The sequence below is a fragment of the Aspergillus wentii genome (assembly GCF_001890725.1).
Source record: "Aspergillus wentii DTO 134E9 unplaced genomic scaffold ASPWEscaffold_5, whole genome shotgun sequence".
NCBI lineage: Eukaryota > Fungi > Ascomycota > Eurotiomycetes > Eurotiales > Aspergillaceae > Aspergillus > Aspergillus wentii.
The window spans coordinates 326,527-342,795 of NW_024467836.1; the positions used below are offsets into that span (position 1 = coordinate 326,527).

General features: G+C 48.1%; 6 protein-coding genes across 6 annotated transcripts; 3 read left to right on the forward strand and 3 right to left on the reverse strand.

Annotated features, from left to right (window-relative positions):
* Nucleotides 1-936: 936 nt before the first annotated feature.
* On the forward strand, nucleotides 937-4,012 carry ASPWEDRAFT_52170 (uncharacterized protein; the record flags this gene model as incomplete). Its single annotated transcript, XM_040837715.1, has 6 exons — nucleotides 937-1,070; nucleotides 1,203-1,358; nucleotides 1,413-1,689; nucleotides 1,740-2,136; nucleotides 2,766-3,931; nucleotides 3,992-4,012. 6 exons carry the CDS (start codon nucleotides 937-939, stop codon nucleotides 4,010-4,012), a joined length of 2,151 nt encoding a protein of 716 aa, XP_040687441.1.
* A 345-nt stretch (nucleotides 4,013-4,357) lies between these two features.
* Nucleotides 4,358-6,021, reverse strand: ASPWEDRAFT_41635 (Zn(2+) transporter YKE4). Its single transcript, XM_040835611.1, has 4 exons — nucleotides 5,823-6,021; nucleotides 5,567-5,717; nucleotides 4,573-5,515; nucleotides 4,358-4,524 (listed from the first exon to the last, which is right to left on the reverse strand). Exons 1-4 carry the CDS (start codon nucleotides 5,985-5,987, stop codon nucleotides 4,509-4,511), a joined length of 1,275 nt encoding a protein of 424 aa, XP_040687442.1. The 5' UTR covers nucleotides 5,988-6,021; the 3' UTR covers nucleotides 4,358-4,508.
* Nucleotides 6,022-6,116: 95 nt separating this feature from the next.
* On the forward strand, nucleotides 6,117-7,378 carry ASPWEDRAFT_41637 (nucleolar protein 16). The gene is made up of 2 exons (XM_040835612.1): nucleotides 6,117-6,345; nucleotides 6,422-7,378. Exons 1-2 carry the CDS (start codon nucleotides 6,215-6,217, stop codon nucleotides 6,999-7,001), a joined length of 711 nt encoding a protein of 236 aa, XP_040687443.1. The 5' UTR covers nucleotides 6,117-6,214; the 3' UTR covers nucleotides 7,002-7,378.
* Nucleotides 7,379-7,441: 63 nt separating this feature from the next.
* Nucleotides 7,442-8,993, forward strand: ASPWEDRAFT_543576 (uncharacterized protein). The gene is made up of 4 exons (XM_040838043.1): nucleotides 7,442-7,743; nucleotides 7,804-7,935; nucleotides 7,999-8,042; nucleotides 8,121-8,993. Exons 1-4 carry the CDS (start codon nucleotides 7,673-7,675, stop codon nucleotides 8,876-8,878), a joined length of 1,005 nt encoding a protein of 334 aa, XP_040687444.1. The 5' UTR covers nucleotides 7,442-7,672; the 3' UTR covers nucleotides 8,879-8,993.
* Nucleotides 8,994-9,108: 115 nt separating this feature from the next.
* Nucleotides 9,109-13,626, reverse strand: ASPWEDRAFT_113859 (putative ABC bile acid transporter; the record flags this gene model as incomplete). Its single annotated transcript, XM_040828439.1, has 3 exons — nucleotides 9,109-12,728; nucleotides 12,780-13,293; nucleotides 13,348-13,626. 3 exons carry the CDS (start codon nucleotides 13,624-13,626, stop codon nucleotides 9,109-9,111), a joined length of 4,413 nt encoding a protein of 1,470 aa, XP_040687445.1.
* A 479-nt stretch (nucleotides 13,627-14,105) lies between these two features.
* On the reverse strand, nucleotides 14,106-16,078 carry ASPWEDRAFT_41639 (PEX28-32 family peroxisomal membrane protein). Its single transcript, XM_040835613.1, has 3 exons — nucleotides 15,807-16,078; nucleotides 15,614-15,751; nucleotides 14,106-15,555 (listed from the first exon to the last, which is right to left on the reverse strand). The coding sequence occupies exons 1-3, from the start codon at nucleotides 15,962-15,964 to the stop codon at nucleotides 14,274-14,276; spliced, it is 1,578 nt and encodes a 525-aa protein (XP_040687446.1). The 5' UTR covers nucleotides 15,965-16,078; the 3' UTR covers nucleotides 14,106-14,273.
* Nucleotides 16,079-16,269: the final 191 nt, after the last annotated feature.

The window sequence follows — 16,269 nt, forward strand, 5'->3', positions numbered from 1 at the left end:
GACACTGCACGAATTTTTCTTTCTGTTCTCCCATTTTGCATAGCTGTTTTGCCCTTCATTTACATTCGCATTGTTGTTTTATATTGTTATGACCAAAAAAATCCCGCGGTTTGTCAAATCCCGCGACCTCGTATGCAGTTGTGCATTCGACATCGTGTATTTATACCCCACATAGCCCTCCTTTCATTCATCACTTGCATTTGCAGTGTACGATCCCAGCGTTGATTCGTTGGGATCTTATTTCAATTCACCCATTGTTGTTTGACACCAAATGTTTTTTTTTTTTTTTCCCCTTGAATTTTGTTGGGCAGTTGTTGTTTTTTTTTTAAGATATACTTTACCCCCCAGACATTTCGGGGCTTGAGAACAGAACCAGGCTGTTCCATTGTTTTAGAATGAGCTGTTTCAGAGAACTACGAAATAGTCCAAAATATCAAAGACATTTTCGTCGCAAAAGTCATATCAACATTTATCACATTCATAAACTCTAGTACCTGTGATCGGCAAAAAAAGAAGCCCTCCGGAGCTGGTTCTTTTCTCCCCGAAACCCCGAATTTTTGCGGGGCGCACTTTTTTGGCTGGCCGATCCAACAGCGAACAAACATCTTTTGCTTCTTCTCCCTCCGACCACATTTCTTTCCACTTCCTTTTCCATTCTCCATTCAAAGATCTTCTTTCGCTCATTCCAAGGAATGGAATAATTCACTACCCCTCTTCCCACCCCTCAACCCCACCAATTCATGGCCAATTGAACCGATTTATACCTTATCCTCGCCGTTCTCGTCCGATAGCGGAGCCCCCCCGGCTAACGTCACGCATTTCTTTTGGCCTCGTGTGCTTGCGCGCCTAGGGAACACCTTCCACAGAATTGAGGGGGTTGTATATAACAGAATTTCACTCGCATTGTCGCAATTGGCTACAGCTACACCGACCATTATGGCGGGACAACCAGCACAACAAACCGCAGCGGGAAGCGGGAATAATGCACCGGCGCCGGCGACGGCCTCGAAGGGTAACTACAAGGCGTTCGTCGCGGGGGTTTTCTCGGGAGTTGCGAAGCTGAGTGGTAAGTTTTCTATGCTTATGAGGGAAAGAATGAATGGTCGTGCTAACGAATTGGTTAATTTTAGTTGGACATCCGTATGTATACCCGTCGATTCTTTGCGCCGAAATGAATGCATGAAGTAACAATTGCGGAATAGATTTGATACAATCAAGGTTCGCCTACAGACAAGTAAAGATGGACATTTCAAGGGTCCCTTGGATTGTGTGCTACAAACCGTCCGGAAGGAAGGTGTGCGTGGACTATACAAGGGAGCTACTCCTCCGCTGGTCGGATGGATGATGATGGATTCTGTGTGAGTACCTAGTTGGTTTATTGACCGGAGATTATTTGTGGCTAATTAGTGTAGTATGCTTGGTTCCCTAACCTTTTATCGACGAGTACTACTCGAAAATGTCTTTTCGAAACCGGACCTTCGTCGTTTGATCCCGTTTACCGGCGGTCGTCAGTCAGATTTAAATACGTTGCCTAGTGTTGGACATGGAATTGCGGGTATCATGGCTGGTACGACGGTTAGCTTTATCGCGGCTCCTGTGGAGCATGTCAAGGCACGATTGCAGATTCAATATGCGGCGGATAAATCGAAGCGCTTGTATAGCGGGCCGATTGATTGCATCAGCAAGATAGTGAGTATTCAAATGCTCGATATCAGTCCTGCAGTGGTTAACCCTTGCAGCTCCGCACACATGGCTTGACTGGCCTATACCGTGGACTCTGTGCCACGATCCTCTTCCGCTCTTTCTTCTTCTGCTGGTGGGGTTCCTACGATGTCCTGACTCGACAGATGAAAGAGCGCACGAACATGTCGCTTCCTGCCATCAACTTCTGGGCTGGTGGAATATCCGCGCAGGTATTCTGGATCACGTCTTATCCATCCGACGTGATCAAGCAGCGTCTTATGACCGACCCGATGGGCGGTGCATTGGGCGACGGTGAGAGGAAGTTCCGCTGGTGGAAGGACGCGGCGGTTGCTGTTGGTCGCGAGAGAGGATGGAAGGGATACTGGCGAGGCTTTGTGCCTTGTTTCTTGAGAGCATTCCCGGCGAATGCGATGGCATTGGTTGCCTTTGAAGGTGTGATGCGGACGCTGCCATAATGAATTCAGCAAGCATTATACACCAAAAAGTGAGGACATTGTCGATAGAATAGATTGTATATAGAAACCACCATGACCTAGATGAAAATATACCAGATCGAGCCACAATTCGAATTGTCTACTCCGTCGATAAGCCCACTGCGACTTAACCAGACGGTGAGTGTCTCCTGCGATATTCCGCTTTCGGCCGTTGTAAGGCCAAATAACCCCAATGCAGATGGACCATCTTCAGGAACTAGACCATCAACTCGAATCTTTTCTGAGAGCAGAGGCAATATTTCTGAAACCTTAGGAACCGCTGAAGAAAGTGGGGTGTTGAAAGATTGTGCAGACCCTGTCGATCGTCCTCTTGGGCCCGTGTGTCTTTTTTCGGCCAACACTCCGAGAAACTTTTGTCAACTCGCCATCATCACCATCTCCTCTGCTCGACCAGGAGAGAGAATCACCAACAGGGGAACACACGGTTCTCGTGCGCTATGTCTGGTCGCCAGTCCATGATTCATCTTGCATTCATCGCTGGCTAACGAGAAGAACGAACCAGTGTCTCCTCCGCCGGTCCAGACCACTTGGCCCCTCGAGCGTTTCGGGGAAACAGCTTCACACCAGACACACCACCACCGCTTCAATCCTCTTCGACTCCTTTGACGGCCACAATGGCCGTCGCACGCACCATGCGACGCACAAGTCCCATCACATTCGTCTTGGCCGCTCTCCTGGCGTTTGGATTCCTCACCTTCCTCCTCTCGCCCTCTTCCTCTGCTCCCTCCTCCGCCTCCGCCGTCTCCTCTCAACAACGACAAGAAGACGCTGCCGAACACCCTCTCTCTCCTCCGACGAAACCCTTCCTCAAGTCCCAGCCCGTCCGCGGTAATGGCCAAAAAGCCCCTCCGCCCGTCGTCCACTACAACCTGAACAGCCTCACCAGTACCAGCGACTCGGTGGCCAACGGCGAACGTGTGCTCATCCTTACACCGCTGGCCCGTTTCTTCCAGGGATACTGGGATAATGTGGTTAAGCTGAGCTACCCCCACGAGCTCATCTCGATCGGGTTCATCGTGCCCAGGACGAAGGAAGGAAATGCAGCCGTCGCCGCGTTGGAAGACGCCATCGGAAAGACACAGTCCGGGCCTATCGACAACCGGTTCGCCAGTATCAGTATCCTCCGCCAGGACTTCGACCCGCCCATCCAATCGCAGAATGAAAAGGAGCGACACAAAATGTCGAATCAGAAGGATCGTCGCGAGTCGATGAGTCGCGCTCGCAATAGTCTCGTCTTCACCACCCTCGGCCCTAGTACCTCCTGGGTCCTCTGGCTGGACGGCGATATCATCGAGACCCCGCCTACTTTGATCCAGGATCTCACCAGCCACGATCAACCCGTTATTGTCCCCAACTGCTACCAGCGGTACTACAACTCTGACACCAAGAAGATGGACGTCCGTCCGTACGATTACAACTCGTGGATTGATAGCGAGACCGCCCAGGCCCTGGCAGACCTCATGACCCCTGACGAGATCCTGCTCGAGGGGTACAACGAGATGCCCACATATCGGTCCTTGATGGCCTACATGGCCAATCTGGAAGCGCCCGAGCCCAAGCGGAGAATTCCCCTTGACGGTGTGGGTGGAACGGCCTTGATGGTCAAGGCAGAAGTCCACCGTGACGGTGCCATGTTCCCTGCTTTCCCTTTCTACCATTTGGTTGAAACGGAGGGTTTCGCTAGGATGGCACGACGGCTGGGATATTCGGTGTCTGGATTACCGGATTATTTTGTGAGTACCTATCTATCTTCCCAACGTCCCTTCTGAACAGGAGCTTATAGTTTTTGAAAGGTGTATCACTATAACGAATGATCAATTCAGAAATTTATCAGAAATATGTTCACTTAAATTGTTCCATTAGACCTGTCGTTTTTATTTTGCTAGTTTTCAAACCACACATTATCAACCCTGCTTCGTCTCTCTATTTCTAATGGAAATGGACAAGGATGCGAATCATCTCTTTCTCAGTTAGACTCTAGTCTTTCCAGCACAACTAGGCTACTTGTTTGTTTTACGTGGCCTATTGGCTTTGGCGTTTGGTTGGGGTTTTTGTTTATATTGGATATTGTATCTGATAGACTATTAGTCGGGGGTTTTTATCTATCGATGTATTGAATGAAGATTGAGACGCATCGAGATATCAAAGATTTATAATAGTACGTTGGAGATCGTTTGGAGTACATTCTGATATTAGAAACTATTAATATGAGTTTCAATCTTTTTTTCAACTCAATTAAATGCTCTTCAAACACTTTTCCAGGCTACATATATACGGAGATGTCAGGTCATATTCCAAGTCAGGATATATTTAATCCCAGGAGATTCTGAATCCAGGTTAGTGAATGTATCAGCAACGGACGGAGAATACTTACGCAAGCATGATACCCGCGCCCACGGCCACGGCCAGAAACTGAATGATGGTATGCTTAATCTCAGCCTTCTTATCCTTGCCGGTTTCCAGCAGCTCCGGAATCACCGAGACTGTCCCGACATACAGGAACGTTCCCGCGGTGAAGGGAAGCAGCATATCACCCCAAGTCAGACTTGTACCCATCAGACCAGCTGGTGAATCCTTGGCAAGGGAGTCCTTACTACCGGATCCACCGAGTTCCTGCACGGCAATGCCGATGAGGGTACCCAGGAAAGCGCCGATGGCGGTGACGAACTGTGCACCCATTGCCTTGCGCTTTGAGAAGCCGGATTGGATCAAGAGGGCAAAGTCGCCGACTTCGTGGGGGATTTCATGGAAAAAGACAGCAACGGTGGTGGTTGCGCCGATGGTGGGGGAGGCGTAAAAGGAAGACGACATGGCGAGGCCATCAGTAATGTTGTGAGTGAAGTCTGCGATGAGGTTGAGGTAACCGCCCAGCTTGACACTGGGGTTGATCTCCTTTTCGTTCTTGGGTTCAGAAGCAGATTCTTCCTGCGAGTCGGCCGCGGACTTGCGCTGCTTCAATTCGCTGCCGTTCGTGTTCTTGGACTCCGAACCGGTTGTCACGGCGTGGTCTCCTGAATCCGCGTGTGCATGGTTCCCATGGGAATGATCATGGCCTCCTTCGCCGCCTGTAGCAATACGCAGGGTTTTGTCCATGGCCACGAAAGTGAAAAAGCCTACCATAATACCAAGACCCAAAAGAAGGTTCCTGTTGGGCTCGACCATGACAAAGCTCACATGCTCCGGGGAATCCTCCCCAAGGAAGATTTCGGGTAAAAGATGGAACAAGGTATCACCCAGAAGTCCACCGACGGCAAAAGCCACCATGACGGACAGGGACGATGGATCGATGTTGGGAGGGCATAATGCCAAGAGGAAGTCTGGTTACAATTAATACAGGTTCTAAGAAGCCACGATATTGGGCAGCATACTAGGAGGCCCCGAGATATACACAGTGGCCAAAATTGCGTTCACTGCAGGACTTCCAGGGAACAGAATTGCGAAAATTCTAGAGGTCAGGCTGGCAGTTTGGGGGCTGGTAGCACGCTTATGCTCATTGAGAGATTCCACAAGAGGGCATTTCTAATTGATGTCAACATAAGTAATTATTTGAATAGATTGTATTCACAAAAATCAAATTCCAAACGAGGCAGATTTGAGAGCTATCATCAAATATGGGTATTTTACCTGCAGTTGTTCCTCGATCTGGTGTACAGACAGTTCGCTGACGGGGATGTCGCTAGAGCTATCAGAGCTGACAATGTTTGCAGCTGCTAGAATAGAGAAAAGAACAAGGCCAAGAATAAGGGCCAGCGCAGTCCTGCGCGACGCAGGGAAGAATATCAACGCCATTGCAGCAAGCATGCAAGCAGGACGAGAAACAACGGCAAGACGAGGGGAAGATAAATAGAGGGAGCTGCGTTTCTATCAGCCGGTGTCGGGGAGAGGAGAATCGGTGCAAACACGCCAAGGCTGGCAGTGCAAACACCCAAAAGTTTCCGTTGGAGAAATCGATAAGAGATATTTTATTTCCTCATCAACCACCGCCTCATCTCCCCTCATTCCAATTCAGTATCAAAATGGGTCGCATCTTGCAGAAGAAGAAGCTCAGATCTGGCTTGACGCCAAACAGGCCGAAGAAGAACCTCAAGCGAAAGGATGGTCATAAGAAGGTCAATGTGCTGGGCAACGCCATTATCGCAGAAAATTGGTACGACTTCCGCCGCCTGTCGAAAAAAGAAATGAAAAATTGCAAGCACAGCATACTGATCGCAACTATACTACAGGGACAGAAAGTTGACTCTCACTCAAAACTATCGTCGCTTGGGCTTGGTCCATCGTTTAAATGCGCCCACCGGTGGTAGTGAAAAGCGCCCAACCAAAACCGGTGTCGAAGTGCAACCAAAAGATTCCCTTCACATTAGAGGCAGCGGAACTGCCGACGCCCAGGAATTCGCACTTGGAGAGACAAAGGTCGAACGTGATCCGGAAACTGGAAAGATTATCCGTGTGGTTCGTGACGAGGACAACATCGAAGTCGCTGGTCGCACAATCAGCCGTGCAAACCCATTAAACGACCCGTTGAACGATTTGTCCGATGGCGAGAGCCGTGCTCAACCGCAGAAAAAGAACAAGAACAGCGACGTTGTACAGAAGCTTGAGATCCAGGCATCGAAGGAAGAGAAATCGGTCAGTCAGAAGAAGCCTCGCCATCAGAGCCAGAGGGAGACGGAATGGATCACACGATTGGTAGAGCGACACGGAGACAACATTGGCGCCATGGTCCGCGACAGAAAGCTCAACCCGATGCAGCAGAGTGAGGGTGATATTAAGCGGAGACTTCGCAAGTGGAGAGCGGCTCAGTGATTGATATTTTGGTGCATTTATAACCGGCGATTTTGGCGTTCTAGATGGGTTTGTCCTTCTATCATAAAAGTGCTCATATCTTCTCTGGGACCGGGTTATGTCTCTTCATCCATACTTTTGCAGGCCTGATTGTACCATGTGGAAGTCATGCAATGGCATCTAATGCATATAAATATACCATTTGACATTTCATTCTGTCCTACAGTGCTGCACTGGTTATGTCTTTCAAGAGCTTTACGAATCTACTCTTGTCAGGTTGGTTGCTTTTTACTTCTGATATCAGCTTTGCCAATCATCCACAAACTTATGTAGGAGTAGAAGGATCTCTGGAACTAGATGCTGGTGAGTTAGACCAATTCCAAGTATCAGAGTGATACAGTATCTGTAATATGGCAGTAGAAGCTCTAGGCTTGGCCGTGTTGCCTGACTTAATACCACTACGCCTAATGAGGAAATTGTGTTGCTATTCAAAGAAGCGAGATTGCGCGCTACGCACAACACTCTGCACGCGACTGTCTTCCTCTTCTCTGTCCCCTCGTCTCTCGTCTCATCTTGCATCTCATCAACCCTGCTCACTTACTGAGCTATCTGTCCTTTCCTATCTACACTGACTTGCTCATTAAAAAGCTCCGCCTCTATCTAGTCCATTGATAGAATATCAAAGCAACGTGATGTTCTTCCAGATTTTCCAGCTCTGGCTTCTCTCCTTCACGCTGGGCCTTTCTAGGGCTCAGATGAAATAGTGGGGTTTCTTCTTTGCGATTTCTAAGATAACATTCAAGACTAATAGTTCCTTGTCTAGCGAACCGGATACCAATTCCCTCTTCTGCTCAAAGCCCGGAGGAAGCTACTGTGCCAGTGCGTCCCTCAAGGGCTCGACTATGATATCCTGTGCCTCGTCCTCTTTCGCACAGATCCGTTCCTGCAATGTCGAGTGCGTATAAGGATTTGATTTCCTTGGATGAGGGGGGTATAACGGCTGACCTCGAGCTTGCAGGCTTGCTAAAATCCTTCCAGGTGGCTACGAGTCAACTGCTGTCTGTTCGTGATTTCTTTCCCGTTTTCTCTCTCTGTGATCTTCTGCCAGATACCTCAGTCTCTAACATGAATTTGAGTCAGGCTACGAATCATCCCCTGACTCCGGCGACGCTGTCTGCGCCTTCAACGGAACTGGATACACTTTGATCGGCTCAAAGATTCATATCCCCGAGACTATTCTCTGCGACACTGCCAGTCCCGAGATTGAGCCTGTCTCCCTCCTGGAGAGATCCATCCCAGAAGATGAGACCAAAAATGGGTCTCCCATGCAGACTGCTACCGGAACCAGCATCCCCCTTTCACAGCTTTCTCCCTCTGCCAGTGCCAATACTGCTATCCCTCCCAAGCCCCTCATTCACAAACATCCTATCTGCTCGAACCCATGGCCATTCACCAAGGCCAGCCCTACCGAAAAAGCCGCTGGTCCTGGACTTCTCGCTCCTATGTTATTCACGGCCACTTCGAACAGCTACGAGACTAGTATTCCCTCGCAGTCGTCGAAGGTGCTCCCGTCAGTCATCGAACAAAATAAATCTGGTGGTATCTATACTCCCATCACAGATGTCGTCACCATCTACAATAACCCCAAGACAACTGTGTACATAACCTCGATTGGGGCCACGCGCACCGTCACCATCTACCCGACATCCGGGATGGATGGTATGAGTAGCCAAACTATTGGCTCATCGCCTTCGGAGACTAGTATTAGTCTTGCCGTCTCGCAGGTGGTAAATCAGTTGGATAAAGTGTCGTTGATGGTAGCCTTCGGTTGGTTTGTGGCGGGGTTTGCGGATGGTGTGTTGATTTGGCTTGCTCGGCAGATCTTGTCTAATGTGTGATTTTCATTTCTATGATCTGTGGTCTTCGTTGGGTTTTCTGTTCTTGAGATTTTGATCTTTTTCCCCTTTGAGTGGGCTTGGGAAATACTGTTGGGAGTACCTGGGATATGTACAGTGTAAAGTTTAGTTTTGCGGTTTGTCTTGAGGCACAGAAAGAAATGTTTTTCAATAAGAAATATCCATATCGGATAAGCAAAAACCATGTCATTTCGTTCAGTGGCTACATATTCTCATGATGATTCGTTCACGTATCCCTGCTGAGACACACGACCGTGGTCCAACACAATGTAATATTCCGCATCCTTGATGGCCTCTAGCCGGTGGGCAATGGTGATCACTGTAGATTCCCTCATTTCCTCCCTGATGATTTGCTGTATCTCAAGTGACGTCTCATGGTCAATCGAGGCAGTCGCTTCGTCCAGGATAACAATTGGACTCCGACGGAGAACTGCTCGCGTAAGGCCAATGAGTTGCCGTTGTCCTTGGCTGAGGTTACGGCCGCCAGCTTCGATGTGCGTTTCTAGATTCCAGCCATGTCGACTGCAGATACGATCCAGTACGTCGGAACACTCTTCTTCGGAATATTCCTCAGTTGGGTCGAGATTCAAACGGATACTTCCAGGGAAAAGAACAGGATCCTGGGCAACGAAGGTAACCCGGGTTCGAAGTGCTTGGGTGCTGACTTTCGCAATATCAATGCCATCCACAATGATACGGCCTGATTCTGGTCGGATGACACTCAGAAGTGATACCGCCAATGTGGACTTCCCACTTCCAGTTCGGCCTATGATGGCAGTTGTCGATCCCCCAGGTATCCGAAGAGAGACGTCAGTAAGCGAGGGTTCCAACTGGGGAGCATATCGAATCGTCACATCCTCAAACGTGATGTCTTGGCCAAACCTAGGCCACGATGCTGGAGGTTCTATCGTCCCTGCTGTTTCCTGCTCAATATGGAGCAGCTCGTCTATTCTCTCCACGGAGACAAAGTCCATTTGCAGCTGGCCATATTGCTTGCACAATGCATGCGTAGATGTAACAAAGTTGTTGGCCGCGATCAACGCAAATGCAGCCAGTCCAGGAGAAACATTTGTATACAGGGCCAAGGCAGTCAGACAAAATATAGACAAGCCTGACAGTGTTTCAAAGCGATACATCAGCCAGCTCTGGAGGGACCAATAGAAATGGTCCATTCCCTGGAATTTATCCACAACTTCGATCACCCTGCTTTGGAATCGAGATTCTGCGCGGAAGGCACGAACAGTTGTCAATCCATGCAGCAGTTCACCGAAGTTTGATAAGAGGGGGCTCAATGATACCATCTCCAGTCGCCGCAAGCTTTGCGATGTAGGGAGGAAGTGTAGGAATACGATAACAAATGCCGCAGTAAATACGAGCGAGAAAGCCAGGAAGCTAGGCGTCACAGAAGCAATGACTAGAATAGAAGAGATCCAGGTGATTGCTTGAAAGGCAATCATCTGGAATTGTTCGCTGATATTACCATCAACAACCCCAATATCTGATGTAAGGCGATTCATCAGCCGACCAATTGGAGTCACATCGAAGAATCGGAAAGTAGCATGGCTCACTCGCTCCATCACCTGCCGGAAGAGCGTTTTCCCTGCGCAGTAAACTATAACAACCATCAATATCTGTGCGATTAGAAGGGTGACTGACTGAAAACTAGCAATCACAAAGAATGCTAATATCCAGGGTCGAACATCATCCTGCGGCGAGGGCAACAAATCAATAGGGTTGTTAGGTATCGAAGATGTATCAAAATTGGACGCTTCTGATAGAGCTGGCTGCTTTGTCCATTCGCTTATCAAAGTATTCCCGCTCGAACCAGCGTACTGAAATTTCAAGATGACTTGATTGTATGCCTCTCCCCATTCCTTGAGAAACCAAGATTGCCCAATCGATGTAAGACGATGCACGGTTAGGATCAAAATGAGCACTGCCCACCACCTATATTTCCCAGATTTTATATAATTCCAGTAAACACGCGTTTGTACTCCCCACTCAGCTCGATGTTCTTCTTCAATAAATTTATCTGGAACCGCAGAACTTTCGTCCAAATTTGTTGTGTTTTGAAATTCCGATTCATCGATCTCTGGGTGTGGCTCATGTTCAATTTCGTGAGCTGAAGCGTTGGAAGAAAGTGCGTCTCTGTCATATAAAGTTGCCTGTCCATCGTGGATATCAACCATCTGGGTTGCAAAGCTGCGAACCATCGCAGTACGGTGGGTAACGAGAACGACTGTACGGTCCTGCATCAGAGGGCCAGAAAAGCACTTTCGGACTACAATCTCTGCCGTGTTCTGATCAAGGGCGGATATAGGGTCATCAAGTAATAATATTCTCGCCGCGCTGTACATTGCTCGGGCAAGAGCTACTCGTGCCTTTTGGCCTCCTGAGAGACCAATACCATTCTCGCCCACAAAAGATAGGTCACCGTGTTTGAAATTAGAAAGGTCAGGAAGCAAGGCGCAAGCATCTAAGACTCGCTTGTATCGTTGTTCATCGTAAGGCGATGAGAATAGAATATTATCGCGGATGCTCATGCTTTGGAGCCACGGTGTCTGAGCACAATATCCAATCATTTCATTGGGAATATGGCAAAGACCACTGGTAGTATCAAGTTCACCAAGAAGAGCTTGCAGTAGAGCGGTTTTTCCAGCGCCGACCTTTCCACAGACGACTGTCAGACCTTGTGGAATTGTTAGGCTAATATCGGAAATGACCGGTACCACTATTCCCGGCCAAGCAAACGAGCATGATTCCATTTCAAATGGAGAAGGATCTTGGTGGGATTGGGGTGCCTTGGCTTCTTTATCTGGCTCTGACATAAAGTCTTCAATTCTTTCAACGGCAACAGATGCGTTGATGAGCACGGTTATCAGGCTAGGAATGTCTCGTAGCCGAGTTTCCAGCATGGTAAACAGTTGCAATGCAGGAAATATTATGTCGACACGCAGTGGATGGCCGGCCAAGAGTGTATAGGCATATAGGGCCAATACGGGAAACACTCCACTAGCGAAAGCGTTGATAAATCGAATTAAAATGGTCCACGAGCTGGTGATGATTCGAAGGTTCAGTTCGGATTGCCTAGCCTCCATTACTTGACGGAGCCAATGGTTTTGCCATCCGTACCAGCGAAGATGACGGAGTGCTTCCACAAACTGTGAAGAGATTTGGAGTCTTGCATCTGTCGCAGTTCTCCTTATTCTTTCCCATCCAAGGAGGATACGGGTGATCAATGCATTCACGATCTGAGCAATCAGAACCGCTATAACACCCAGAAAGCATGACGGCCCGAATAGCTTCCAGACGAGGACTACCGCGATTATAAGCCCAATGGGCTTATCGACCAGGGAGTCTACTTCCCAAAATCGCTGAGCCACTTCGTAAACATCCCCTCGCAACAAGTTGAATATTTTTCCCATTGACGCAGCCTCTCTTGGCTTTTCTTTATTTCCTTTATTCGCCATTCTTTTTCGGGGGATGAAACCGAAAAGCCTTTTCCGCTTGGACTTATTTGTCTCCATTTCTGGATTGGCATTATCGTTCATGGCTTCCACTGCTTCATCTCGAGATTCCTCTTTCCCACCATTCACTTGAACACCAAATATGTTCTTCCGTGACAAGGCTTTCTCGTAGACCATCATGATCATCTCGCCCCTACTCCTCTCATAGGAGCGTCTACCATACCAGAGGTTCAAAACTTGACATTGCGCCGCAACAAACCGAAGTAAGAGTGCCAAAAAGGCATATGTCAAGGGAACACGTTTCGGGCGTCTGGGATCGCTCATCGCCTGCAGGAGTTGCTGCAACAAGACTGGCGTTGAAAAGTCTGAAGAATCAATTAGTACAGTCCCCATTTAGGATTTTTCCAGTGTCATACCGCAAAGCATTTGCACTGTTGAAATAAGGATAACAATCGTAACATCGATGCCATTGGCTTGAAGCAATCGCCTGATTACAGATCCCCGAAGCTTCCGAAATTTCTCGTGTAGCCGGTGATGCTGAAACTCAAAACCTAGGAACCACACATCCTCTTCATCAAGTTGTCTCATTCTTCCTAAAGATATCAATGGTGCCATCCAGGACACGCTAAGAAACTGCCAGAGTCGCAAATTGTCCTCTGGGCTGCGAAAATCGCTAGATGGCACCTGGCCGACAGCACCGATTTTCTCGCAAGGGAGGCATGGTTTGCGCATTGGCATAAGAAGAATGGTTAACAAGGCAGCCACAGAAGCGCTTATCGCAACATAGTGACCAACAGCTTTGAACTTCGGACGAATGTCATCATTGATAATAAGGAAAAGCTCTACTACAAACACTGTAATAAAGTAAACAAGCATCAAATTTGGACATGTCCTCGGACGCTTGGCAACAATCACGAGAGCAGTAGCAGCCTAGCAAGCCATTAGTGAGCTTTTCTTGATAAGAATTAATGAGAAACCACTTACCCAAGAAGAGAGAAGGATAATCGAAGTCGGGTTCAGTCCTGGAGAGATCAATTGAACAGCTTCAGCTGCGATTCCAATAATCGATAAGGCAAAAAGGGTAATGATCCAGCCTAGTCGCTGTTTTGTTTTCTCTGGCGGCAACTCAGGGTACGCTGATGGTTCCTCTGAAATAAACTGCTTGGTCCATTCTGGGCGCCATCTATGAAACAGTGGGCCAAGCACGTAGACAATCCCAACTACTAGTATCACTGCAGCTGGAATGATGGCAATATATGGCATGGCACAGGGCAATAGCTGAGCATTGGCCGAGTCCTAGCGAGAGTCAGTGATACCAAGTGGCCTCATTCAAACGTGTGTGCGTACCCATATTGGATAACAAGACTGCGAAGTGCCATCTTGATGACCCAAAGGAATCTGAATGTCTTTACTTGACAAGAGAAGTGGTGGGCTATGAGAAGCCATGATACATTTGGGGTGTTGGTGTTGTTTCGAGCTCGTGGTCGTTCAAGGGTGAAGGCGGCTGAAAGTTAATGCCTGAAGAGCAAGGCAGAAGTACGTAACAAAGACCTCACCTGTTGACGTTGACGCTGATAATACCCAGTATGTCATTTAAGAAATTTAATCTTATTGCATTGGGCTTTTTTAAAAAAAAATATATATATATATATATATCCTATCTTACGCTTGGGAGGTGGCCTTATGTCGTGGGCAAAAGCAGAAATATATATCCAGTGTTTCAGAGCCAGGAGCATTTACTATCCGTTTCACACAAAATTGTACCAATGTTGTTGAGTATTAAAATGGTGCATTTTACTGACCACTTATCATGAGAACTGGACACGGGTAGTTGCAAATAGTGCAATCTATGAGGTGGAATGTCGATTGACAATATCCTGGGCTATGTACATGACTTAAAAGATAGGCGTCTAGGCTTTTCGCTCAGACGCTGGTACACTGACTCGGTGTACGATTCGCACCCATCTTCTCCTTCTCCATTCTCCCATCCCATGCAGTCCTACACTGCGTTCTTCCCAGTCCCGCATGGCAGCCTTTCCCTTCTCTTTCAGTTTATCTTTGGTGCTTGGCTTGGCTGAGTTCTTCGACTCGGAGACAAGATCTCCATAGCCTGATGCGGTTACCTCCTCGTCTTCATCCTGAGATGTCGTGTTAGTGGAGTGATCCCACACCCAACCCCCGACCTCATCGTTGGCCCCGCTGCTTTCAGTGGCGCTACCAGGGATCTCGAACCCGACACCGGTAATCATGCGTTCGACAACCCATTCGCGACAATCTAAATCAAGCTCCCATTTCTTGCTTTTCCAGGCCCAGCCAGAAGGTGCTCGAACATCTTCGAAGAACCGACATCCTCTAGGCCGATCCCCCGCGATTCGGTAAGGTGAAAGTGGATCATATGGCATGGGACTGAAAAGAAAATGGTCCCATTGCGATTCTGCGTATGGTACAAGCGATCGATATTGGAGCTCAAAAATTTCCACCTCACGCTCTTCTGGGAATGAATCCAAGGAAATCTCGGCCAGTGATCCCAAAGTAGACATAGTCGCAGATGGGGTAGATAAAAGGCCTTGTGTGTCCTTAACACTAGGAGGACATGCCAATGATCGATTGGCCATTTCATCAGCGACATCACTCACAAGACTCTGGAAGATTTCGTGGAATCTAGGATGGTTCGATAAGATGGCCGCATTGCCACCCACGAGGAGTATAAGTCTCCATGGGAAAAGGTGAGAGGCGGGGAATAGCAATACGGAAATGATAGTCGATACGAGGAAAGTTGCTGATGAAAGTTTCTCATTTGAAAAGTCTGTCAGTGGAGCAAACATTGATATAGTCGCGTCGTGTAAGTCGGAGAAATCGGCCATGCAGTTCTGTAGATCACGGAGATTCCTAAAGAAATCTTTGGACGTCTCAGATGCGGGCTCAATGGTCTTTGCAGGTGCCAGTGCTGGGCCTTCATAGGAATAATATGGAGTGGTGCTAGATGTTGATGTTGAGGGAGGTGGAGGATGGCGAGCCAGAAAAGCAGGTACCATCACGAAGAGTAGGAATATGGCGATAGGAAGGATAGCAAGAAGATGTGGATCTAGACATATGAATGAATAGACAAAAAGGAAGGAAACGGTATGAGATGGTTTCTTCCAGCTGAGTAGACGCTCAATTTGATTCTGAAATGAAAACACGATTCCAATTCTACATAAGTCTTAGCTATATTCACAAAAATAACGAAGATAGCCATTTCAAAGCTTACCTTGCATTGAAACGACGAAAGTTGTTGGTCATTAGAGGAAGACTGAATGCAGGTCGCTCCTGTGCGGAGATGGGCTTGTCGCCCGCTGATACCGATTCATCATCAGCATCATCTGCGGGGATAACCTGTTGCAGCAGCCTTGACCGCCTCAGTCAGTCTATTTATACCAAAGTGAAGAGTTTAAACAACATACTTGGCAAAGAGCCGGTCCTGTAACGAGTGCCGAGTCACGGATGCTGACCTCTTGCGCTTGGAGTCCAAGTTCTTCAAGTCCTTCTCCAGACTGGCGTTTGATAGGACGGGTATCGGTTCATTTCGGTTGACAAAGGCGTCGGGCGTTGATTCATCCATGATGCTCCCTAGGAAGACCAGTAGCAGGAAGTTGAAGAAAAAGACATGCCTGGAGAGCGGATGGCGAACTGAAGTTAAACTGGTCGGCTGTTCCTGTTGCAAGCACATGCATGAGGGGAAAGCCGAGTGCTGTAAGGGCGTGACCATACATACATAAATTACATACCGCCCCCGAACGGATGAACGTAAGTTTGGTATTGTTTGTGTTGTTTGCAGCTGTTGCTTCACAGCAGATCAGGGGGAAATGGGCGATCTGTAGGTGCTTACAGTAGTACTGTTTAGGTACTAGGCATTTGAGGAATAAT

What these genes read in the sequence shown, in the direction of transcription:
- ASPWEDRAFT_41637 (XM_040835612.1), top strand. Translation starts at nt 6,215, where the DNA reads ATGGGTCGCATCTTGCAGAAGAAGAAGCTCAGATCTGGCTTGACGCCA. An exon ending in GCCATTATCGCAGAAAATTG is followed by an intron (nt 6,346 to 6,421) that starts GTACGACTTCCG and finishes ACTATACTACAG; the next exon opens with GGACAGAAAGTTGACTCTCA.
- ASPWEDRAFT_41639 (XM_040835613.1), bottom strand. Translation starts at nt 15,964, where the DNA reads ATGGATGAATCAACGCCCGACGCCTTTGTCAACCGAAATGAACCGATA. An exon ending in CAGGACCGGCTCTTTGCCAA is followed by an intron (nt 15,752 to 15,806) that starts GTATGTTGTTTA and finishes GAGGCGGTCAAG; the next exon opens with GCTGCTGCAACAGGTTATCC. An exon ending in TTTCGTCGTTTCAATGCAAG is followed by an intron (nt 15,556 to 15,613) that starts GTAAGCTTTGAA and finishes AGACTTATGTAG; the next exon opens with AATTGGAATCGTGTTTTCAT.
- ASPWEDRAFT_543576 (XM_040838043.1), top strand. Translation starts at nt 7,673, where the DNA reads ATGTTCTTCCAGATTTTCCAGCTCTGGCTTCTCTCCTTCACGCTGGGC. An exon ending in TCTAGGGCTCAGATGAAATA is followed by an intron (nt 7,744 to 7,803) that starts GTGGGGTTTCTT and finishes TTCCTTGTCTAG; the next exon opens with CGAACCGGATACCAATTCCC. An exon ending in CTACGAGTCAACTGCTGTCT is followed by an intron (nt 8,043 to 8,120) that starts GTTCGTGATTTC and finishes AATTTGAGTCAG; the next exon opens with GCTACGAATCATCCCCTGAC.
- ASPWEDRAFT_41635 (XM_040835611.1), bottom strand. Translation starts at nt 5,987, where the DNA reads ATGGCGTTGATATTCTTCCCTGCGTCGCGCAGGACTGCGCTGGCCCTT. An exon ending in AGATCGAGGAACAACTGCAG is followed by an intron (nt 5,718 to 5,822) that starts GTAAAATACCCA and finishes GACATCAATTAG; the next exon opens with AAATGCCCTCTTGTGGAATC. An exon ending in GTATATCTCGGGGCCTCCTA is followed by an intron (nt 5,516 to 5,566) that starts GTATGCTGCCCA and finishes AATTGTAACCAG; the next exon opens with ACTTCCTCTTGGCATTATGC.